Raw genomic sequence first — 26,082 nt, 5'->3', positions numbered from 1 at the left:
CAGTCGCGGGGAGCTGTCCAGGCGCGGAAGCTGTCCAGGCGCAGGAGCTGTCCAGGCGCGGGGAGCTGTCCAGGCGCAGGAGCTGTCCAGGCACGGAAGCTGTTCAGGCGCGGGGAGTGGTCCAGTCGCGGGGAGCTGTCCAGGCGCGGGAGCTGTCCAGGCGCGGAAGCTGTTCAGGCGCGGGGAGCTGTCCAGTCGCGGAAGTTGTCCAGGCGCGGGGAACTGTCCAGTCGCGGGGAGCTGTCCAGGCGCGGGGAGCTGTCCAGGCGCGGAAGCTGTCCAGGCGCGGGGAGCGGTCCAGTCGCGGGGAGCTGTTCAGACGCGGGGAGCGGTCCAGGCGCGGGGAGCTGTCCAGGCGCGGGAGCTGTCCAGGCGCAGGAGCTGTCCAGGCGCGGAAGCTGTCCAGGCTCGGAAGCTGTTCAGGCGCGGGGAGCTGTCCAGGCGAGGGAGCTGTCCACGGGGCACTGTCCTTGGTTTCAGAGCCCCTGCAGGACTTCTGTGTCCTTTTGGCTGAGCCGACCAGGCAAAGGTTTTAGAAAAGACCCTGGGTGTTGCAGATGGGGAAGGATGATCCTGGCCGACTTTTGCACGCAGGCAGAAGAACCACCGGGCCATCAGTCTGGTGCTGTGGGGCAGCGCTGACTTTTGGTTCGCCCCTGCCCCAAGACTTCAGGTGTATATGGGATTGGATCAGCTGTCATCCCGAGCTCATGACACATACAGTGATCCATGTGGTAATCCGTGGACTAACCTTTTTCCTTTTAAAAAATTAGTTGTTTTGTGTAACGTAGTGAGCCCTGTTACCAACAAAAATCTAGGATCTTGGCAGTAACCACTGTCTGTTTTGCTTTTCCCTCTTTGACTTTCCACTAGAAGTAATCGTTAGCTCCCATCTTGTATTAATTTTTTTTTTTACTGTATCTAATTTCCAAAAAAAAATCTGTGTGTGTATGCAACTAACTTTATTAAAGTGTGTATCTTCCTATATGTAACTCTTTGGGACTTAAATGATAACATTAATATTACTACAAATCAACCATATTGTTGTTTTTCACTGTGTTTTATTCCTTCCGGATGCTGTAATATTTTATTGCGTGGATCTGCCAAAGTTAATTTATCCACTCTTCTGTTGATGGGCCTTTGGTTATTTCCAGGTTTTTGCTCTTCAGAAGAGTGGAATAACTGAGTGGAATAACTAGGCCATAGGGCACACAAATGTTCAATTTTAGGACATAATGTCCTGCTGACTTACATAGTTGTTGAACCAGTTAACATTTCACTAGCAATACTGGAGAGCTCTGAGCCATCTCACGTCTGACACTTGGTATTTAATTTTTGCCAGAGGGATGGCTGTAAACGGTATACCATTTTGGTCTTGATTTGAAATTCCTTGATCACCAGTAACATTGAACATCTCTTAACATATTTATTGATGTACGTTTTTCTTCGGTTTGCTTGATCATGTCTTGTTCATTTTATATTGGGTTTCTATTGCGTGTGACCTAGATTAGAATTTTTTCTTTTCATTGGATATTAAAATCCACCACTGTGTGGCTAGGTGTGGATTTTTCCTTCTCTCTCCTTTCTGGCGTGGTGTGTGCTTTCTCAGTCAGAGGTAATTCATCGTCCTTTATTTCCTGGAATTATACATAAAAAATTCTTTTTCTTATTTGTTTGCATGTGAATGTATGTAGAAATTCTTGATGCTGGTTCTTTGCCAGTTCTGTGTTTTTCCCAGTTTATAACTTCTGTTTTCTTTAAACTATTTTTTGATGAGTATAAACTCTTAAATTGAATAGGTCAACCTTATTAATCATTTTGAGTCATAAGAAATCTTTCTCTATCTTAAGATTTCTGCCAAGTTTTGAAGTTTGTATTTTGATGTTTACATCTTTAATCCATTTAGACAGGGGTGTCCAATATTTTGGCTTCCCTAGGCCACATTGGAAGAATAATTATCTTTGGCCACACCTAAAATACACTAATACTCATAATACTTAATGATCTAAAAAAAAAATCACAAAAAATATCATAATGTTTTAAGAAAGTTTACAAGTTTGTGTTGGGCTGCATTCAAAGCCCTTCTGGGCTGTATGTGGCCCACGGGCCACGGGTTGTACAAGCTTGTGTTTAGAGTTGGTTTTTGTACCCAGTACTGGACAGAGATCCAATTTTGTCTTTTTCCATATGGATAACCATTTTGTTTCCAGTTCTGTTTTTATTTCCAGTTCTGCTTATTGAACAGCCTCCTCTTTTCCCTGATCTATTACTTCTGTCATAATCAAAGTTTAATTCACATTTGTGTCTCTGTGCTCTCTCTTCTAGTCAATTGCTCTCTATTCTAGTCTTCTGATCAGTTTATTCCTATGCCAACCCCCATCATGTTGATTTTTACATAGACTTTTTATTCTGGACTGTTATAGTTATGTCCCAGACAAACAGAGATGTGGTCACTGTACTTGTAGGCCTTTCTAGAGAATGTTGATTTTTTAGCATATGTGATGGGAGGTATTGAAAAATTTCAGTGGCTGAGTTATATATTCTGATTTATATTTTTGAAGATCACACTGGTGCAAGATGGATGAGGAAGTGAGGCTGGTGAGGGATGAGACTAGTCTGGAGGCATGGGGAGCAGTTTAGGTGGCCAGTGCTGGAGCGCAGGTAGTGGTTTTAGCGGGAGTAGAGGTGGAGAAATGTGGACAGATTTGAGATGGGCATATAGCTGTGGACCTTTCTGATGTATGGAAAGCAGCAGACAAGGTAAAGATAATGTAATGGGGATGCCACTCCTGAGATGGAAAATTCTGGGAAAGGAAAGTTTTATAAATTTATAAGCTGTCAGATAAATTATAATGCTACTTTTAATTTGCTTTTTCTTGGAAATAGCTGTTTGGTTATGTATATTTTATAGCTTGTTCACTCTCTTTTCTCTCCAAATAGGTGACTCTGTTTTGAGAAGTGCAACCAGATCTCTCCTGGAATTCAACACAACAGTGAGCTGTGACCGGCCAGGCACAAATCACAGAGTCCAGAGCAGCATTGCCTTCCTGTGTGGGAAAACCCTGGTGAGTCCACACAGACACTTGATGTATTTCTTTAAAAAAAAAAAAAAATGTCTGCCCCTTGGTATTCTGGCTGTAGAGGTATTCCAGGAAGAATCAGTAAGCAAACTTAGAAACACAAATAAGAAAAACCCTACCAAATCACCATCACCATCAAGAACCAATAAGTAAACAAATTCTAAACTTGTTACAACTTTTAAGTAAAACATGGACCACGTCTTTTGTAAAACTACAATTAAGTGTGATTAGTGTGGTAAAAATCAGTGCACTGTTTAATGTTTATGTTATAGGCATAATTTTTTTTTTCTAAAACCTCTTCTCCTAGCATTTCATTTTGATGGGTTTTAGAGCAGCGTATTTAGTTTTTTTGAAAATACTTTTCTTTCCTCATTTATATTAAATTAGAGATAGCCACATCTGTTTAGGAGAAGCCTTGGCCCGTGGGTATGGGGTTCTCAAGTTTTTTGGATATTACTTGGTGTTTAAAGAGGACATCATTGTGTAAATTATTATGATTGTTCTTATGGGCATATTGTATGTAATTTGTTATTTTTAATCTTTAGTTTTTGGAAAGGAACTTGCAGTAAATAATTGTTTTAGCTCTTGGGAGAAGGAATTGTTATACAAATTCTATGAATGTTCTTGAATCAGAGTAAGAACCCAATCCTTAGGAAAGTCAGGTCGAGTGAAACTCTGTGGCTACTAAATTGCTTTAAAATATCATTTTAGAGTTTGGGACTGTGACTGTTGCATCTTCAGGTCCACAGTGTCTCATCTGAAGAACTTTGCAAATAAAACTAACATTGTTAATTTTGGATCCGCGTATGAAGTGCATCGTTGTGCATATTGAGACCTTAAAAAATAAAAGAATCTGTGTGCAGCGGCATTAAATGAGAAGATTTATATTACAGAATAAAATATATAGCTGCTGTTTTAACTTTAACTAATTTCCTTTATGAATTCTGTGTTCACCATACCAGAAGTAGAACTGTGAAGGATAACTCCCTAGACTTGCCCGTGGGAGCGTAGAGGCAGTTCCTGCTGTGCCTGTGTCACCCTGCTATGCTGTGATCGGCCTGTTTGTAGTCCACTCTGGTCGAGGTTAACAGGAGGGGCTGCCTTGGAGGGTGGGCGTCTGGTGGATGTACTAACTTGATCAGATGCAGATGGGCTTCTCATGGGAGCCTTTTCACGGGAAGCATGAGGTCATGTTTCCTGGCTTTGGTTTGCTGGCATTTGCTTAAGAGAACATTTGGAGTTTGAGAGGAGAGTGACCGAGGATTTCTTCCCATGAACTCCCTCACTGTACTTGCATAGCTGGGGCGGTAGAATGCTTTTGGATTAGTTACACAAAATCCCAACATGATTTTATGAAGCTTTGGTCTCAGCATTTTCAGATTTGGGAACGTCTTGATGACCCTGTTTAACTAAAGCAGTTGCATCCCCTGCCCTTCTTGCTGCTGCTTTCTTTATTTTAGTAGCCTTTACTGCATTCTAATTTTAAAGAAGAATCTTTACAATGTGTGGCATGGTAACTTATTATAATTGTTATTATTTTTTAATAGGGAACTCCTGAATTTGTAACCGCAACAGAATGTGTGCACTACTTTGAGTGGAGGACCACTGCAGCCTGCAAGAAAGACATATTTAAAGCAAAAAAGGAGGTAACACGGGAACTTCAAACTTACATGCTTATGAAGTATACTCCGGGGAGCTTTACCTTTCAAATACTCATTCTAACCTTTCGGGGTGAAAATCTTTTTTAGCTTCGAAATTGCATTTGAGCAGAGATACCATGTGATTTAATTTTTTAAAACTTGTCTGAGTGATTCTTATTTTTAGGACAGGGCATTTAAAATATCACAGGATATGATTTTTGGTCCAGATTGGAAATAGAATGGCTCATCCATATAGGGCAAGTTAGTTCTTGGTTTCTGGTGCTGTGCAACTCAGTAAACCAAGTGGCGTGGTTGGGCTTGGGCTTAGAGTATTCACTCTCCCTGCAGGGGCCATCTGTTTCTGACGCTGACTGCTTCATCTTCCTTTGCACCTGGTGTTCCACCTGTGTTGCACCCCGCTCTGATAAGTCTCCTTTACCTGTTTGCATTGTTAAATCTGTCTGTCCCTCTCCTCAGCCTTGGGATGACTTCTGGCTGCAATGTGAGTCCAGGCCACGTGCCCCTTAAATTCTTTTCCAGCTGACCTCAGAGACTAGGTCTCTAGGTTACTGTTATTGTTACGTCCACTCTTTGTTATTTGAACACAGCATTCCTTGGTCAAGACATTCTTCTTGGGTGGGTGTATGTATATATATCTGTATATGTACACACCGACCTATATGTATTTATTATGTGCAACATGATGTTTTGAAATTGAGAAATGGCTACATTGAGCTAATTACATATGCATTACCTCACATACCTCCTTTTTTTGTTGTGAGGACACTTAAAATCTACTTTCTTAGTGATATGCAAGAATAAATTACGTTGTTATTAACTGTGGTTGTGGTGGTGTGTAATGGATCTCTCGGGCAGGCCACTCTTGTTGACTAATGAAATGTCCTCTTCCCCAGCCTGGACTCCCTGATGTTGCACTGCTACTTGATCCTCCCTGGTCCTGGGGAAGAGCAGACCGTGTTCCTTCTGCTGCTTCTCCATGCCCACCACCCGAGATCCTAAAGGGAGTTTTCTTTTCTCACCTGGATCACAATCTTAATTAATTATCTCACTTTTCTCTATTACTTTCTGTTTTTAAGAATTTTCAAAGGTTGTAAGGATTCAGGAACTAATGAATGGTCATAATAATTTTTACTGGTGGCCTAATACCATGCAGTTTAATAAGGCAAAAAGAAATGTTTATTTAAAAGCATTAATTCAGATTAAATTATGAATAATAAATCACTGATTTTTTCAGATACGGTCATCTATGAAGGGAAAGATAGTTTCATATGGAAGTGGAAGTGGTAAAATACTGCCTCCCAGAAAAACCATAAAGCATTCAATGAAAAAAACCAAAAGTTTAAAGTGGAAAGAATTAAGGCTGATATTTAGGAGGTAGTGTCAAAGGTAAACTTCATTTAAAAACTCAGGTGCAGCTGTTAGATGACATACTGTTAGTGGTAGGAAAAGCATCTCAAAACAGACATCTGCTTGGGGGTTGGGGGCGAGGATGGGAGCAGTGTGTTCATTCTCGCAGTGCTATAAGGAAACACCTGAGACTGGGTAATTTATAAAGAAAAGAGGTATAATTGGCTCACAGTTCTGCGGGCTGTACAGGAAGCACAATGGCAGCATCTGCTTCTGGAGAGGCGTCACGGCAGAAGGCAAAGGAGTATCGAGCACCTCACATGGCCAGAGCCTGAGGAAGAGAGTGGGAGCGGGAGGTGCCACCCACTTTTAAATGACCAGATCTCACAAGAACTCACTCACTATCATGAGAACAGCAAGGAGGGGGAGATGGAATCTGCCCCTATGATCCAGTCACCTCACCAGGCCCCACCTCCAATGTTGAGGATTACAGTTTGACACGAGATTTGGGCAGGGACACACAGTTATCCTGGGATTACAGGCATGAGCCGCCACACCACCATGCCTGGCTAATTTTATTTATATGTGTGTGTGTGTGTGTGTGTGTGTGTGTGTGTGTATATTTTTTTTTTTTAGTAGATACAGGGTTTCTCCTTGTTGGTCAGGCTGGTCTTGAACTCCTGACCTCAGGTGATCTGCCTGCCTCAGCCTCCCAAAGTGCTGAGATTACAGGAGTGAGCCACCACGCCCAGCCCCACACACAGTCATCCTCAAGTGTCCAGTTGGTCGGATCTGAGTTGCTTCCTGTGGGAGGTGGAGGCTGCGGCAACAGCAGTGCCCTCTGCTCTCTTGCTAGACCTCAACTTCTCAGTCCCACAGATACTCTCCTGGGCTCTGATTTTCCAACCTGATCATGATACCCTTTGTTTTGTTTTATTTTTTGTTTTATGTGAGTGTACCTCTTACCTCATGTTGCTGAATTGGCAGTTGTGTCTTCTACCACCTAGGAAAAAATTGCTTTCCAAAATGAATAGCAATTTGTTTTCTATGGGTCAGAAATCACCAACTAACAGCCCATGGTTCAAAGCCTGCCCTGGCTCTTTTTTTTTGTACAAGCCCAGGACTAAGAATGGTTTTCACATTTTTACAGGATTGTTACAAAACAAAGAGGAATATGCCACAGAGACCTATGTGGCCTACAAAACCCAAAATGAAGATAGCACGTGGCCCTTTGTAAAAGAAAGTGTGCTGATGTGTGTTCTCAATAGTTTTAGTTCTCAATAGTGGAGTGGGGAGGTATAGTCTGTGTTTTTCTCAAAACAATGACTTGTAATTTCTCTTAGAAGCAGATTGAAGATGCATGAGAAACGTTTGTAATTCGTACTTCTTATCTCTTCAGGTGTAGTTGGCGTCTGGGGCTTTATTCATTGAGTTTTCATTTTTTGAGAGCCTATTGTGAGCTAAGCAGTAGGAATTTTGTTAAATTTTGGAATGCTTTCAGGGAGCCTATAGACTAATGATGTGGAGGACATACTCATATTCACTAACTCGTTTTTTTTGTCTTAAGATAGATTAAATGGAAAGAACTGAAAAGCATAATGATTGCTAAAAATGTAGTGCTGTCACTGTTAGCAAATCTTAATAAAGCGTATGCCCTTTTTTCTGTTTTCAGTTTGATTTGATTACACCTTACAGGCTATGATATGATAACTTTAAAACATATTGAAGGTTTATGTACTTATAAAACACTTATCATTCCCTAAAGAAGAAAAAACCTCAGTTTGGTTTAGCGTCAGTATAGTCTTGCTTTCTACACCTTACTAGTATCTCATTTATTTATTCGTTTTGCTCTGTCACTTTTAGAATGATTTCGATGGACAAAAATCTTGGTAGTTCCAAACAACACCTTTAAAACTACTGTTATAGTTTGTTCAGTGGATTCTGGTAGGGGCTTTAAGATAATTATTTCTTTAAAGCATTGTGTAAATATACCTCCCACCTTAGTGCCCTTGGGAACAGGCAAAATTCAGAACTGGCCTGCTAGCAGTCTTACCAGGGTTATAAAAGTAAAATTATTATATACGAAACAGCATTAACTCAATGTGTGGTGTGTTGCAGCTGGCAAGCAACCTCGCTCCCCAGGCTGCTAAATTCATGGTCTTATGAATGTCTCCATTGCTGTGTTTGCTGTAGCAGGAAGTGGGAGGACGTTCCCCAGTAGCCTTGACTGTTTTTCCGATGCACATTCCAATTTTGTGGAGTGCTGTGTGAGGCATGTCTTTTCTTCCCTCCCGGAGTGGGGAGATAGCCAGAAGTTGCTACCTGCCCCGTGGAGGGTGCTTGCAGATCTTGCTGACTTGGAATCCTCTAAGTGTCTTGATGAAATGGAGCTATTTTCAGAACGAAGAGTTCTTTCATTTTCCCGTCGTGCCATATGCCATCTTGCTCCCTTTTCTATCGTAGGCTTTTATTTTGCTGGTTAGAGAGTTGCATCTTGTCTTGAATCCTACCCAGTCCACTGACTCACTCCCCTCTTGGGTTAATGTTTTCGTATAATCTTGCTGTGGGATGACAAGCTTTAGATTTTGCAGGATAATAGGCACTTGTGGCTTTTTGCTGTAACCCAATTATAGTCTGTGGCAATAATTTTCTTTTATTTTCATTGCCTTTCTGCGTGAATGTGGTGGTAGGCTTAAGCTCCATGTGCTGGTACCCTGTGAGCTCTAGAGGTTCTAACGTCCTCCATTATTAGTAGAAACACTTAGGTGTCTGGGAAGTATTTTAGGCGACAGGCGACTTTGCTTTGAGGATATGGTCGAAATGAGCTCGAGTGCCTTTGAGGCTGTGAGTAGGTGTAGGTCGTTTGATTCACTCTATTAGCTGTCCATGAATCTCTGACAGCAGGACTGGGGAAAAAGGTTAGTGGGTTAGAGCGTTCCTGCAGATTTGATAGCCTACTTCTAAGAGAAATTTGAAAGCTAAATATTAAGCAGTTAACTTAATAAATAGACCCGTCTGTGAATAGCTTCAGTCTAAAAAAATAAAATTTTGGGAAATTTATCCACAGAAAATAATAAAACTATCTACTTTGAAATGATGGCAGAGAACACGAATTTTTAGAATATTCTTTGGAAGAGGTAATTGAAATGATGCCAGTGTGTTATTTTGGAAATAAAACTTACAGGAATGTTTCACATAGTCGTGGTTCACTTGGTGACCGGGGCCTTTTTTACCCTGGGTGGGGGTTCGTCTTTGGCTTGAGTTCTTGCTGTGATGTGGAGGTTGGGCGCCCCTACTTCATGAAACTACCGCAGAGGTGTGGCCTCAGAGCCATGGTTTCTGTCCTGGGCAGGGAGTCTTGCAGCCTGGGGCCGTTTCACTATCTGAGCACAGACCCTGATGTAGTTTGGATTTTGTCCCTGCCCAAATCTCACGTTGAATTTTAATCCCTAGTGTTGGAGGTGGGGCCTGGTGGAAGGTGATTAAATCATGGGGGTCCCTCATAAATGGTTTAGCACCATCCGCTCGGTGCTGTCCTCATGATAGTGAGTGAATTCTCATGAGATCTGGTGGTTTGAAACTTTCTGGTTGTTTCACTCTCACTCTCTTGTTCCTGCTTTTGCCGTGTGATATGCTTGCTCCTACTTCACCTTCTGCTGTGAGTAAAAGCTTTTTGAGGCTTCTCCAGAAGCTGAGCTTTGCTTCCTGTACCACCTGCAGAACTGTGAGCCAGTTAAACCTCTTTTCTTTATATATTACCCAGTCTCAGGCATTTATAGCAGTGCAAAAACAACCTAATACAGACTGCTTGGGACTGGGCTGGCTTTTTTGGCCTGCAGCCAGCGATGGGACACAGGTGGGAGACTCACTGAGTTAAGGGCAATAGAACTTGGTGGGTCCTGCTATTGCCTGTTATGCTGTGGAGCTCAGGCTGCACCTCTTCGTACCATGTGGGCTCTTTGATGTAGTAGAGGTGCCTCTGTCCCTCCCTAGAATGTTGCCCTGGAGGCCCGGTGATCACCCCTGGGGCCAGTGCTTGTCTCGGCTGTTGGAGAGCCTGAATATGTGCTTGCCTGACCCAGCTCCACCCAGCTTTCCTTCCTCAACCTGCCTTGCTGGCAGAACACAAGATAGCGACGACGCTTAGGTGTCCAATGGCCCCACCCATTGTCTGGGACATGGGAGTAGTCTCCTCGTTAACAAAGGCCAAGCATAAATCCTGTTGCCACGACTGCAACTGCCTCTTTCCTGCAAGTACCACTCCTGGCCAGGAGGTGAACTTGCATAGCCCATCTGCTGACACAGCTGTGTATACAATTGCACAGTGCTACGGCAGGAGACAAGCTTTGCATGGCCTCAGTTACCATCATCCCTCACCATACCCTGGCTACTCAGAAGGCCTTGAGCCTGCTCACCGGCCTGGTATATTACTACTACAACTGATATATGAGAAAGTCACCACACAAAACCTATCTATAACCAAGGAATTCATCCAGAGTCTTTGCCGCTGAAAGCGTCCAGAAGCAAAGCCAAATAAAACTATGCAGCATACATTATAGTCACATTCTCAAGGCAGGGGGGAACCCTCTAGTCAAAGCAAAAGAAAATTCAAACCAAAAAGTGACAGTTTCTCTAGATGAGAAGGAACCAGGGTAACAATTCTGGAAATATGGAAAAGCATGGTGTTGCAACACCCTGAAGGATCATATTAATCCTCCAGAAACAGATCCTAACCAAAGTGAAATGCTTGAAATACTAGATAAAGAATTCAAAATATTAATTTTAAAGAAGCTTAATGAGATACATGAGAAAGTTGAAAACCAATACAAAGAAATCAGAATATCAACCCAGGATATAAATGAGAAATTTACCAAAGAGATATTTTTTAAAAATCAAATAGAATTTCTAGAAATGAAAAATGTATTATGGGAATTATAAAATACAGTTGAAAGCTTCCACTGTAGACTAGACGAAGCAGAAGGAAGAATCTCAGAACTTGAAGACAGGTCTTTTGAATTAATCCAATCAGACAAAAACAAAGATTCAGAGGAAGTGAACAAAGCGTTTGAGAAGTATGGGACTACATGAAACATCCAAACCTATGAAGCATAGATATTACTAAGGGAGAATAACAAAGTCTGGAAAATGTATTTGAGGAAGTAATTGATGTAAACTTTTTTAGTCTAGCGGGAGAGCCAGACCTCCAAATATAAGAAGCTCAACAAATTCTAAGGAAATATGTTGCAAGAAGGACTTCACCACAACATATAGCCATCGACTGTATGAGGTCAACGTGAAGGAAAAACTCCTATCCACAAGAAAAGTATCTAATCACCTACAAAGGAAACCCCATCAAACTAAATAGGGGACTTCTCAGGAGAAACTTATAAGCCAGAGAGACTGGGTTTTTGTTTTCAAGGTGCTTAAGGAAAAAAAAAAACCTGTCAACCCTGAATTTTGTATCCTGCCAGAATAAGTTTCATGTATGAAGGAAAAATAAAGTCTTTCCCAGACATGCAAATGCTGAGGGAATTTGTCATTACTAGATGGGCCATACAAGAAATGCCCAAAGGAGGTCTATACAGGGAAACAAAAGTTTGATACTTGTTATCATAAAAACACACAAAAGTATAAACACTCTTATAAAACAATTATGCAAACAAGACCACAAAACAACTAGGAAACAGCATTATGACAGGAATAAAACCTCATATTAATATTAACTTTGAATGTACATGGATTAAATGCTCCACATAAACGATACAGATTGGCAGAATGGATTAAAAAAAAAAAAAAACACCAAAAAACGGAATCCACCCATATGCTGCTTACAAGAAAGCCAACTAATTGGTAAGACATAGACTGAAGCTAAAGGGATGGAAAAAGATATTCCAGGCAAATGGAAATCAAAAGCAAGCAGGGAGACCTATACTTAGATAAAACTGACTTTAAATCAACAATAGTAAAAAAAAAAAGAAAAAGATGGTCATTATATGATAAAGAGATTATTCAACAAGATGTAACAATCTTAAATATATATGCACCTAACTCTAGAGCACCAAGAATCATAAAACAACTACTAGTAGACTTAAGGAAAGAAATGAACAGCAATACCATAATAGAATTCAATCATTGAGAAAGAAAATCAACAGACACTGGACTTAAATTGGTTCAGGACCACGTAGACCTAACAGACATTTATAGAACATTCTACTCACAACCGCAGAACATATATATTCTCATCCATGCATGGACTGTTTTTCGAGATGGACCATATGTCATACCAAAAAACAAGTCTCAATAAATTGAAAAAAAACCAAAATGATACCAAGTATCTTCTCAGACCACAGTGGAATAAAACTAGAAATCAATTCCCAGAGGAACTCTCATAACTATGCAAATAATTGGAAATTAAATAGTCTGCTTCTGAATGAATTTTGCGTCAACAATGCAATTAAGATGGAAATTAAAATTGAAACAAGTGAAAATGGATACGTAACATAAAACTTCTGGGATATAGCAAAAGCAGGGCTAAGTGGGAAATTTATGGTGTTAAATGCCTACATAAAAAATATAGACCACAAATTAACAACCTAATACCACACTTCAAGGAACTAGAAAAAAAAAAGAAAAAACCAAATTGAAACCTAGCAGAACAGAAGTAACAAATATCAAAGCAGAACTAAATGAAATGGAGAACAAAACATGCAGTACGAAGGATCAACAAAATGAGAAATTGGTTCTTTGGAAAGATAATGTTCATAGAATGCTGGTCAGATTAACCAAGAAGAGAGAGGATTCAATCAGAAATGAGAAAGTAGACGTTACAGCTGATACCACAAAAAAATCATCAGAGACTACTATGAGCATCTGTGTACTCACAACCGAGAATTTAGAGGAAATGTATACATTCCTGGAAACATTCAACTTCTTGAGATTCAACCAGGAAGAAATAGAAATTCCAAAAAGATCAATAATAAGTATTGGAACTGAATCAGTAATTTTTAAAAAAAAAATCCTCCCAACAAAAAAAGCTCAGTACCAGACAGATTGACAGCTGAATTCTACCAGAGGCACAGGGGAGAACTGGTACAAATCCTACTGAAACTGTTCCCAAAAATCAGAGGCAACAATCCTCCCTAACTCATTCTTTGAAGCCAGTATTATCCTGAAAACCAAAGCCAAACAAGCACACAAGGAAAAAAGAAAACTATAGACCAATATCTATGATAAACCTAGATTCAAAAGTCTCAACAAAATACTAGCAAACTGAATATAACAGCACTTCAGAAAAATAATACATCACGATCAAGTGGGTTTTATTCCAGGGTTGCAAGGATGGTTCAGTGTATGCAAATCAATAAATGCGATTCACCATTTAAACAATTAAAAACAAAAAATGTATGACCATCTCAGGAGATACAGAAAAAGCATTTGATGAAATTCAACATCCCTTAATGAAAAAAACACTCAAAAAATTATTAGAAGTGACATACCCCAGAATAATAAAAGGCATATATGACACAACCACAGCCAGCATCATACCTAACAGGGAAAAGTTGAAAGCATTTCCCCTAAGAAGTGGAACAAGACAATGATGCCCACTTTTTCATCTCTCCTATTCAACATAGTACTGGAAGTTCTAGCTAGAACAGTCAGGCAAGAGAAAGAAAAGGCATCCAGATCAGAAAAGAGAAAGTCAACGTGTCTGTGTGTGCTGATGATATGATCTTACACTTAGAAAACTCTGAAGATTCCTCCAAAAGTCTCTTAGATATGATACATGAATTCAGTAGTTTCAGGATACAGAGTCATTGTACAAGAATCAATAACATTTCTACACATCAATAATGATCAAGCTGAGAATCAAATCAAGAACTCAATCCCATTTATAATTGCTAAAAAAAAACCCCACTAGAAATACATTTAACTAAGGAGGTGAAAAATCTCTACAAGGAAAACTATAAAACACTGAAGAAAGAAATTGTAGATGGCACAAACAAATGGGAAAACATCTCATGCTCATGGATTGGAAAAATCAATGTCATTAAAATGATTATGTTGCCGAAAACAATCCACAGATTCAATGCAATTCCTATCAAAAGCCAACATCATTTTTTACAGAATTAGAAAAAAGTCCTAAACTTCAAGTGGTTCCCCCAAAAAAGTCTTAATAGCCAAACCAATCTTAAGGAAAATGAACAAAGCTAGAGGCATCACATTACCTGACTTCAGATTATAGTGGAGGGCTATAGTAATCAAAACAGCTAGTGCTGATATAAAAATAGTCACACAGATCAATGGAACAGAATAAAAAACTCAGAGTCAAAGCTACATACTTAAAACCAACTGATCTTTGACACAGTTGACAAAAACATACACTGGGGAAAGGACAGTCTGTTTAGTAAATGGTTCTGGGAAAACTGGACAGCCATGTGCAGAAGAATGAACCTGGACCCCTGTCTCTCACCACATTTTAAAAATAACTCAGGTTGGATTAACGACTTGAATGTAAGGCCGCCTGAAACTATAAAATTCCCAGAAGAAAACCCAGGAAAAACTCTCTCGGATCTTCGCCTAGGCAAAGAATTCATGACTAAGACTTCAAAAGCAAATGCAACAAAAATAAAAATAGACAAATGGACTTTACTAAACTTAAAAACTTCTGCACAGCAAAATATATAGTCAGCAAAGTGAACAGACAACATACAAAATGGCCACAAGTGTTTTTAAACTATACATCCAACAAAGGATCGATATCCAGAATCTACAAAGAACGCAGACAACTCAACAAGAAAAACCACAATCCCATTAAAAAGTGAGCAAAGGACATGAACAAACATTTCTCTAAAGAAGACACAAATGGCCAAGAATCTCCTAAACATGCTACACATCACTAATCATCAGAGAAATACAAATCATTATAAAACCACAATGAGATACCGTCTTATACCAGTCAAAAATGGCAATTATTAAAAAGTCAAAAAACAACAGATGTTGGCAAAGTTGCAGACAAAAAGAGAACACTTATACACTGTTGGTGGGAATGTAAATTAGAATGACCTTTATGGAAAATAGTATGGAAATTAATCAAAGAACTAAAAGTAGAACTACCATTTGACCCAGCAATTCTCACTACTGGGTGTCTACACAAAGTAAAAGAAATCTCTGTATCAAAAAGATAACTGCACTTACTTGTTTATTGTGGCACTATTCACAGTAGCAAAGATATGGAATAAACATAACTGTCCACCAACGGATGACTAGGTAAAGAACACACACACACACACACACACACACACACACGTATATCATGGAATACCACTCAGCCATAAGACAGAATGAAATCCTGTGTTTTGGAGTAATATTGATGGAACTGGAGGACATTATCTTGAGTGAAATAACTTAGTCAAACACCACATATTCTCACTTATAAGTGGGAACTAAATAATGCATACACATGGACACAGAGACTGGAATAATAAATATTGGAGCTTCAGAAAGGTGAGAGGGTGGGAGGGCAGTGAGGGATGAGAAATGAGAAATTCCCTAATGGGTACAATGTACAGTATTCCAGTGCTGGTTACACTAAAAGCACAGACCTCACCACTGTGCATTATCCATGTAATACAACTGCACTTGTTCCTCCTGAGTCTGTATAAAACAAACAAAGAAAGAGGCACCCTCTTAAAGCACAGGGTCTTGCCAACTCTAACAATGGGGTTTCTTGATGTTTTTTAAAATAAAAAGACCATTAGTTCGTAGGTATGAGAGACTGGTCATAAATTAGAACCAAGTAAGGATGGATTGAAATACCCAGAGGAGGAACTCATCTTCACAGTTTATGGAACAAATATGGAACAAATATTTACTGAGCTCCCGCTATGTTCGAGGCATCATTGTTAGCCTGCAGTGACAAACCCTTGACCTCAAGGAGCCTCTATTCTAGTGGGAGGAAAATGATAAAACTCAACAGATGACAGTACCTAGTATCATACATCACAGCGCTGTGAACAAAAGTGAGGCTGAGTGTGGGAGACAGAGAGAGGCGGAGAGTGCTGTTTTAGGTAAAGGTGTCAGAAGAGGCCTCACTAAGGGTGGTGTTTCATCAGAGATGTGAATGAAGTGAGGGAAGGAGCCATGTGTGTATTGGGGGAAGCACATCTCAGGCAGAGAGGACTTGTAGTTTCAGGAGGGCAGAGTTGCATCAAGAGGTGAGTGTGGCTGTGTGGAGTGAGGAGAGTGGTAGGTGAGGGCGGTGTCATGAGGGAGTTTGAGTCTCCTTCTCAGTGTAGTGGGAAGCTGCTTTGAACAGGAGGGGTGTGGCCTGATTTAATTCTGAAGTGCTAATCCTGTGCTTGTGGAGACTTGGGCTGAGGTCGTAGGGCATTGAAGCTGGAATTGGGGGGCCAGTTGAGATACTATTGCAGGCAAGAGATTGCAGTGGCTTGGACAGAGTGGCAGTGGTGGAGGTGATAAGGGAGTGGATCCAGGATTTAATCTGAAGGGACAACTAGCAGGACTTGCCGATGGTTGGATGTGAGAGAACTTGGTGGTGGGACGGGGTCCTCAAGGTTTTGGCCAGGCAGCTGGTTGAATGATGGTGCCATTTGTTGAGATGAGCAACAGTGGGGGCAACAGTAGGTTTTGGGGGAGAAATCAAAGGCTCATTTTAAATACGTGAAATTTCGGATGGTTTTGTGTATGCAAGTGATGATGATAAACAACAGCAATAAATAACACTGATGCCAACCTGCCAGGAGCTGTACCCCAAGCTTCACATACCTTAGCTCACTCAGGCCTTACAGCAGCCCTGTGAAGGAATAACTGTCATTATTCCAGCATGGCACATGGGGAAACTGAGGCATGGAGGTTAACTTCATTCATGGTTATGCAAAGTGTTCATGCCAGAGTTTGAACCCCAAGCATTCTGCTTCGAGTCTGTGCTTATAAACATAGCTTCTGCTATTGTTGGCTGTGGAAGCCTGCAGTTCTGCGGAAAGGTGAAGGCTAGAGACATGAAATTGGGAGTCATTGGCAGACATTTGTAACCATGCACGAGGTCACCAAGGGACTGGGTGTAGACAGGAAAGAGGGCTGCTCAGTAAGCTGTGGCACACCTCTGCATTGAGAGTCAGTTAGAGGGAAGGTGAGAGGTGTTTCCAGGAGGCTGAAAAAGCAGGAAGTGGTAGAGAAGAAAACCAGGAGCCTGTGGATGCAAGCCACAGGGAGAAGGGGTTTCAGGAGGTGGGGAATGATCGGGAGCATCCAATGCCATGAGAGACCATGTAACGGGAAGGCAGGACACCAGTGCTGGGTGTGTCAGCAGAGATGTGGGTGACCTGGCAAGCGGGGTTTTGATGGAGTGGGAGACAGCAAGCTGATGTGACTGTGTTCAAGAGAGAATGGAAGATAGGAAGAGGAGGAGATGTGTAGGGCCAATTGAAGGAATTTTGCTCTAAGTTGCAGAGACATGAGATGATAGCTGAGGGAATGTAGGTACCAGGAAGGACATTTGTGAGGTGGTAGATCTCATGGCATGCTGAGAAAAACGATCTAGTGGAGGGAAAACCTGGCGATGCAAGTGAGAGATGATTGCAGACCAGTCCTCATGTAGCAAAGAAGAGATACTGAAAAGAACGCAGAGGAGCCAAGATGCCTATTGACCTTTGCCCGAGTTCCTTTGTTATTAGGGGACACCATAGCGTGATAGTCCCTAAAGAACGAAGAGCAGTGTTGTGTGACGTTGGCCATAAGCTTTCCTGATTGAGCCAGATGTGTATTGAAGACTCGCTTTTCTCTTCCTCCCTTCCAGGTGCCGTGCTATGTGTTTGATGAAGAGTTGAGGAAGCATGATCTCAATCCTCTGATCAAGCTTAGTGGTGCCTACTTGGTGGATGACTCCGATCCGGACACTTCTCTATTCATCAATGTTTGTAGAGACATAGGTATGAATCTTTGTGGAGCCGAGGGGGTGGTGGTGAGGGATTTCTTCTGTGGCTTCGATATCTTTGCGCTTCTACCTTTATTTCTGTTTTCACATCCATGTTTCTGAGTAGGCCCTCTAAGAAAGCTTTTGTCCCAAAAAATGTTGTCTTTGCACAGCCCACCTCTTCTCCCCTAGTAGATTCCATGCCTCCTCCCCAACCCCTGCAGATTCCATCCTAACTGTTGGTCCATTCCATGTGGGTGTTCTCTCGGCCAGACACCTTGGGTTTCAGGATTCTACAGTAGTGAGGGTCGGTCTTGTTCTCTGTGTGCCTGAATCCCTTGGCTCTGAGTTATGGGCCGGGTGAAAAAGAAAAAAGGATGATCAAGGACTTGGGTACTTGGCCGGGATGCGTATTTTGACCCAAACTGACTTGTTCCTAACTTTCTCTGTACTTGCCAGAACTGGTGTGAGAAGCTTTAGCTTTAGAATCTTTGATAAATTAACTAAAGGCCATAAATAAATGGTCTTTATTTAAAAAGGGCCATGAAGAGTTTTACTAAGACTTTGACTAGCCTTCAGCTAGTTTTACTAAGCCAGGTTTCTAAAACCCAGCTTGATGTTTCTCTCAAGGGCTATGAATTGTTAGTCTTGTAGGCCAGGTCTTGTCTTTCTACAGTGCTAGCCATGAGTAAATTCTGCTGGTGACTAATGAAAAGGTCATTTTTAGTGTTTTTCTTTGTTTTTTATTTCTCAAATAGTACATAATGCTTTACCCTTAGAAAAGTTTAGAGAAAATTTTTAAAAACTCAATACATGGCATTGCGGGATAATAGATGAGTATTAATTTATAATTATTCTTTAAATTGTACATATACATTATGACTATCTTGTTTGTGTATTGTTTCTAAACAGTTAAAAACAGTAAATATACCCCATTCAGGGCTCACCAAAAGTATCCAGTGATAACTAGATTTTTTTTGTGTGTTAGAGTATTACATCTTTCTTTTGTTCTCCAAGGATAACCTTTATTGGTTTTTTGGAAAAAGACTAATACAGTCTTTGTCTTAAATGGGTCTGTAACTCAAATTTGGTTATAAAGTTGATGAGTTGTAGATTATTGAATTCTGAAATAATATGCTGTTTTGATTTGAAAAGCATTTAGGTTTCTGGTTTTTTAACATGTTACAGATAATCTGAATTTGCTGGGTATTTTCTTACAAAAGTTTTTTCTTTCCAATTTACTGGCAATTTGAGTTGAGCTTGAATGACTTTGATTCATAGTAGAGGTTCCCTGGTTTTTACTCAGACATTCTCCATTCCCAGGAAATTGCTCCAAGTCTCAAACCAAGATCAAATGTGACCTTCAAACCCTTGTGGATAGTGTTGGACTTGCTACCACGTGCTTACCTCCTTGCATCCTCAGGGCGCTTGCCGTATATTCTGCCTTTGGTATACCAAGTGGATTGTCTTACATTGAGTCCCCATGAGGGCAAGGAGCCTGTGGCACAGCAGATACTATAAGTGGAACAAAGCAGTCCATTTGTGACATTTCATAATTCCACATAATTTCATAATTGTTTGGAAGGCTTGAGAGTTAAAGGTTTGCTTACCTTTTCGCTAGCTGGTGCCTCCTTATTGCAGAAGGTAGGCGCTGATCTAGGTACTAGATTATAGCATTGAACACACCACAGTTCCTGTTTTCCTGGAGCTTTAGTTAGATGGGAGAAAAGATGCATAGTCAACAAATAAATCCCAAAGTATACTGTGTAAGGTATTGGGTCATGATCATAGAAACGAATGGTAAAGAGCAACCCAGCTGTAATCATAGCTATTGCTACTGGCAATCTATTAAGCCTGCATGATGTTCTGGACATATTCTGGGTATGTTCTCATCTTTAATCCTCCCCGAAACCTGTGCATTAGCACACTGGCAATTGGATAGTTTCATAGTTAGACCAACGTTATAGAGATAGTAAGTGGTTAATTTAGGATTTGAACCCAGAGCTGTGGGTTCTTTCCACTAATCTCCTAATTGTTCCAGTCATCTGTGGAGTGCCTGCATTTTCTAGTCTCTGTAGCTTGAAAGGAGATAATGCTCACGTTGTTGTACCTCAAGCAGAGGATGGGTACATTTGTTAATTACAAATAACATCATATCCCGTTTCCTGGGCACCTCTTATATACCAGTGCAGAGCCAGTACTTTACGTTCCTTCGTCCTGAGCTTTGTTTGCAGAGGGTTAATGGCTTGCCCAAGGTTTCAGAATAGTTACTTACGGAAACTTTTAGGAATTCAGTAATTTGTTTAAAGGGACCCTGGATCTAAGGGTATGTGTGGTTATCACTCCTGACACATAATCTGATTTAATGTAATACGTGATTTTCAGACACACTTCGAGACCCAGGTTCACAGCTGCGGGCCTGTCCCCCTGGCACTGCCGCCTGCCTGGTAAGAGGAGACCAGGCGTTCAATGTTGGCCAGCCCCAGGAAGGACTGAAGCTGGTGCGCAAGGACAGGTCAGCCGAGGCCTCCGATGTTGTTGGTGTTTTTAATTTCCAGCAAGAACTTGGCTTTCAGGGAGCTGCAGGAACATCCTTTTTCAGCAGGGCTTGGGATAGTCCCTGCAGAGTTACTATCGTAAGATTGTTAGTCATTGCTGTGAGTCAGATAGTCTGGTATGCTTGTCTGCTTTCTAATCATTTGTCTCTTACAGCAGTAAAAATACATCTCATGATCCAGTCCATAGTACATACCTTTATTTGCCTCATGAAATAATGCCTATCTTAAGGTGCCATCTGATATTTTTCATTCTGTGGCACCCGTGAAATTGATTTTGTGTCCATTGTTTTCTCTTCTTGGGAGGGCAAGAGACAGGAGGGACAGTTTGCTGGTGACATTCACTGGGACGTGACAGGCACCCTGGTTCCTGGCGGGGAATGGCGTTCCTTATAACAGGCTGTGCTGTGTACACATGCTCTGGTACTGCCTTTGTACCTTACCTTGGCAGACATATGCATTTCTGCAGTGTGTTGCTCATGACCATATCCTGAACTTAGATCAAGGATTCACATTTTCTCCCCGTTTAGGGGCCTTTAGTAGACACTTTGTTGTGCTTGCTCTAGTCTGGAGCTTGTGGCATGTCTGGGTAGGGAGCATGTGCAATTATAGATGGCACTCTGTCCAAAGAAAAGACTTGAGCATAACCTAAGGGGAGAAATGTTTGGAATTTTCTATATGTGTGTCTGTATTAGTTTACTCAGGCTGCCATAAGAAAATATGACAGGCTGGGTAACTTAAACCACAGAAATGTATATCCTGCACAGTCTAGAGGCTGCACGTCTGAAGAAGGTGTCACCAGGGCTGGTTTGTTCTGAGGCCTCTCTCCTTGGCTCGTTAGATGGCCATTTTCTTTCTGTGTTTTCACATGGCCTTCCCTCTGCGGGGGTGTGTGTCCGAATGTCCTCTTCTAATAAGGACACCAGTGATTTTGGGATTAAGGCTCACCCATATGACCTCCTTTTCCCTTGTTCACCTTTTTAAAGGCCCTGTCTCCAAATACAGTCACTTGCTGAGCTGTGGCTTAGGCCTTCAACATAAAAATTTTGAGGGGAAACAGTTCAGTCCCTAACAGAGTCTTCAAGGTGACACATCGGTAATTCTTAATATGAATGAGTGTGAGTGACGATGTAGTAACATGTGGGACACTGAGCAAAACTGTGAACTTCTCTGGTGGGAAAAAGCAGATCATCTCTGATCAGCTATTCTCTAGGAGGCAGCCAGGGGCACTGGGCCCATTCCACACTGAATGAGTGAACTCTGGTGGTGGGGCCGTGTTGGATGGTGGTTTGGGTAGTGGAAGAGAACCCCACCCAGTTCAGTCCCTGCTGGGCAGGTGCTCTGGGGTTAAGACAAAACAAAACTTTGGCTGGCACTTAGAATTTATTGTGTAAAGAGGAAATGATTGACTAGCCTTGTGGGCAAAAATGCAATTGGCCTACTTGTCTGCTTTTTTTTTTTTTTTAATTTTGTTATCTCATTTACAACATTTTTTTATTTGTTTGCTTTAGTCAAATGGTGTTTCTTCCTTTTTTTAAAAAAGTACTTTTTTTTGTTCCTTTTTTCTTTCCTTATTCTAGGACATGAAGCAGATCAAACAGGTTTTTTTTTCTTTTTTTTGTTTTTGTTTTTGAGATGGGGTCTCGCTCTGTCATGCAGGCTGGAGTGCAGCGGTGTGATCTCGGTTCACTGCAGCCTCCGCCTCCCTGTTCAAGTGATTCTCCTGCCTCAGGCTCCTCAGTAGCTGGGACCAGAGGTGTGCTACCATGCCCAGCTAATTGTAGTTTTGGTAGAGATGGGGTTTCGCTCTGTTGGCTAGGGTGGTCTCGAATTCCTGACCTCAGGTGGTCCACCATCTTGGCCTTCCAAAATGCTGGGATTACAGGCGTGAGCCACCGCGCCCAGCCAGGTTTTCTTAATATATCAAATTTATGTGTTGGTCACTTTATTTATTTGATTTTTAACAAAATAACACTCACTGGGGTTTACTTAGAACTTTTTTTTTCCCAAATGGAAATGAAATGAAGTCATTTTATACCATAGCTTCTTTTATATTTTGATATTTCTTCTGCTACCCTCTCCCCACAAGTGAATGTGCTGAATGCTCAGGGCGGCATGTGAATTTGGATGCACTTTATACTTTCGTAATATTCTTTTCTCAATGTGGCTCTCCCAGGCTTGTCCTGAGTTACGTGAGGGAAGAGGCAGGAGAGCTAGACTTTTGTGACGGTCACAGCCCCGCAGTGACTATTACGTTTGTTTGCCCGTCGGAACGGAGAGAGGTAAGTGACTTGTCTCCTGGTAACTGTAACGTGGCGCAGGTTAGCCTGGGTTGCCCACGCGAACGCGTGTCTGGGCTTGGGGCAGGGTGGGTCTGGGTGCAGGAAGCTGGGAGCCATGACAGAGGCACTGGTGGGCTCTCAGGAGGAGACGAGCTTCCTGGGATAGCTTCTGTCACATGAAGCTCACTCGGGGAGAGCTGTTTGCATTTTGCCTTTTGCTTTTTTACAGCAACCCGGAGGGGCCTCCACATATAATGGGATGGTTTTTTGTTCTAGTCTCTGTGAGACGATTTTAAGTAGTTTATGGGCAGATATTTTTGTTTTTGTAGTTGGATTGTTTTAGTGAGTAGTGGAAAAATGCAGTATAATTTCAAGCCTGTGATTTCTGATGAGAAGCGTTTCCCTCCCTCTCTTTTCCCAGTCGGCCCCTAAACCCCCACCCATGCCTTCCCCCCTCCTTCTCATCACAGGCCAATTTATTGCTGTGCACTCTGCTGTGGATGAAATCTCCAGTGCAGTTGTAAACTCTTTGAGTGTAACTGCTGAGACTTACTTGTCCTTGAGTCCTCAGTGCCTGTTTAAGTGTTTTAACCGGGGGCAGGTGCTGATGGAAAGGAGGCATCCCCCAGGGAGGAAGGGATAGGGCAGGGCTTTCCTTTAGTTTCTTTCTGCCTTCTTAGTAATAGGGTGAAGTAGGGAGGGGCTGAATTCTTTTGCAGAGAACCGCACTCCCCTTCCCCCAAGCAAATGTGGAATTTGCTCTGACGTCAGGCTGGCAGCTGGCCTGGTGTGTGTGGGATATGGAGACAGTGCTGGGCTCAGCTTTCCACTTTCTGTCCCCAGACTTCCACGTCCATGTACTGTCAACTGAATGAAGGCCTGAGTGTCTGATGTTTGTTCTGAGTATGAATGGGGAGGAATATTTATTCACACTTTTCATTTGTACCTACACATGTGAGTTGAAATCTCTTAAGCCCAGTTAGATGTTCTCAGGCGGTGGTGGTTTTAGTGTTTTCCCTTTTTATTTGCTCTACATTTGGTAAGAATCATTATACTCTATGAGAATCAAGAGAATTGGGAGTTTTCCTCCTTTTTCCTCGAAGGGGTATGAGGCATTTCTTGGTGTTAGAAGAAGAGGCTGATTTGGTATTACTGGGGCAAGAGGTTCCTTTTTTTTTTTTTTTTTAAAGACAGGGTCTCGCTCTGTCACCCAGGCTGGAGTGCAGTGCCACGATCTCAGCTCACTACAATCTCTGCCTCCTCAGTTTAAGCAGTCCTCCCACTTCAGCCTCCTGAGTAGCTGGGACTACAGGTGTGCACCACCACGCCTGGCTAATTTTTGTATTTTTAATAGAGACGGGGCTTTGCCATGTTGCCCAGGCTGGTCTTGAACTCCCGGGCTCAAGTGATCCACCCACCTCGGCCTCCCAAAGTGCTGGGATTACAGGTGTGAGCCACTGCGCACGGCCAGGTTTCTTTTCAAGCTTGACTATTCACTGGGCAGACCTTGTGTGACATGTGCTTGGACGCTGTAATACTTGGGAGGTTTGTTTAAGCATTTACGGTTTGCTCATTGAATCATTTTAGGAACTGGTATTTAGTAAACACTCACTTTGTCATATAGATCTTTTAAAAAATGCTTGATTTATTTACTGGATTTACATACTGTAAAATTCACTGGTTTTTTTTTTTCCAGTACAAGTCAGTGGTTATTAGTATTTTTTTAGAAGTGTGCAACCATCATCACAGTCTAAATTTTACATTTCCATCACCCCAAAAAAGAAACCTCCTTCCCATTAGCAGTCTCTTCCCATTCACACCCCAAGCCCTGGTAACTGTGCACCTTCTTCCTGTCTCTGTGGATTGGCCTTTTTTGGATGTTTTATGTCAGGAGAATCCTGCACTGTGTGGCTTTCTGTGCCTGGCTTCTCTTATGGAGCCCTGGGGTCTGCATCACCGTGTGTCAGAATGCACTGAGCCACGTGGGCAGAAGCATTGATTTTGAGTCAGACAGAAGAGGGTTGGGCCTGCAACTCTGCAACTTACTAATTGTGTGCGACCTGTTTGTAAACCTGTCACCTAGTGCCTGGCGTGTTGCAGGTGCTCAGTGCGTATTTATGGAACGAATGGTGCTGGGAAGCAGCACTGCTGTGCCCGGTGCTAAGCCCAATAAGATGTGTCTCCCAAGAATGGTTAAAAAGATGGCAGTGACATTCCTGGTGAGCAGGGACCCCATCAGCCCCCTTCATGGCTCTCATCAAAGATGAATGGTGGAGCTCCCACTCTGTAGAAGCAATACAGTGGCAGAATCGGGTTTGTGTCTGGGTGGTGCCCTGGCTTCACCCGGGAGCAGGTGTGGGTACAGATGTGGTGCCCAGGATCCCACAGGGGTTGTGGACCGTGCCCTTGGATGTGCACGCGTGTGATGACGTTCACTCAGTGTCGGGCTTGCACCACTCCAGCAGCACCTTGTGGAAAGCGGTGAATGGACCATGCACCCTGCACGGCCTGTTAGCGCTTGCCGACGTCCTAGTGATTGCCACATGCCACTGAGTCCAGGTGCTCACTGGCCAAAGCTTGAGTGTCTCTCTGAAGGTGACTAGACTAGAAAGGGAATAGAGTGTACAAAGTTAATGGAGGTGTTACAAATCAAATGGAAAAAAAAAATAACAGTTTAGAAAAGAAAGTAACTTTACTGAGTTGTTATAAGTCAAATAATCTTAATGTGTTAGAGGCAATTCATGATTCAAAAAACAGAAACAGCAAAATGTAGAAACCTAACAACCTGTCTTTGAGCTTTTCATAAGTGTGGAAAATCTGCACTTAAGCCACATGAAACATTTTTTATTTTGCCTTTTTCACATTGTTCCCAATAGGGCACCATTCCCAAACTCACTGCTAAATCCAACTGCCGCTATGAAGTTGAGTGGATTACTGAGTATGCCTGCCACAGAGATTACCTGGAAAGCAAAACTTGTTCTCTGAGCGGTGAGCAGCAGGACGTCTCCATAGACCTCACACCACTTGCCCAGAGCGGAGGTAAGCAGGCGCCTTCTGCTTCCTGGCGCTGCTTAGGAAGAAGGGGACTGAGAGAGGGTACGAGACAATAGGGGGCCAAGTCAGTCCATGCTTGCTCCTGCGTTGGAGAGAGCTGTAGTTTGGGCTGGTGTTTCAGAAATACGATTCAGGTTTGACTAAGTAATCCTGTAACCTTCTAATACCCGT

At 42.0% G+C, this 26,082-nt stretch overlaps 1 protein-coding gene across 1 annotated transcript in view; it reads left to right on the top strand.

Annotated features, from left to right (window-relative positions):
* Positions 1-26,082, top strand: part of IGF2R (insulin like growth factor 2 receptor) — a 133,730-nt gene that overhangs the window by 36,652 nt on the left and 70,996 nt on the right. Inside the window, exons 3-8 of the mRNA XM_005551504.5 lie at positions 2,941-3,065; positions 4,628-4,726; positions 17,904-18,036; positions 20,406-20,535; positions 22,752-22,857; positions 25,734-25,896. Of these exons, the coding sequence (XP_005551561.3) occupies positions 2,941-3,065; positions 4,628-4,726; positions 17,904-18,036; positions 20,406-20,535; positions 22,752-22,857; positions 25,734-25,896 (756 nt within the window). The remainder of the gene's footprint in view (positions 1-2,940; positions 3,066-4,627; positions 4,727-17,903; positions 18,037-20,405; positions 20,536-22,751; positions 22,858-25,733; positions 25,897-26,082) is intronic.

This window comes from Macaca fascicularis, chromosome 4 (assembly GCF_037993035.2).
Source record: "Macaca fascicularis isolate 582-1 chromosome 4, T2T-MFA8v1.1".
In the NCBI taxonomy this organism is placed as follows: Eukaryota; Metazoa; Chordata; class Mammalia; order Primates; family Cercopithecidae; genus Macaca; species Macaca fascicularis.
Note: the sequence above shows the minus strand (reverse complement) of the source record. Positions and strands in the feature narration are given on the sequence as shown.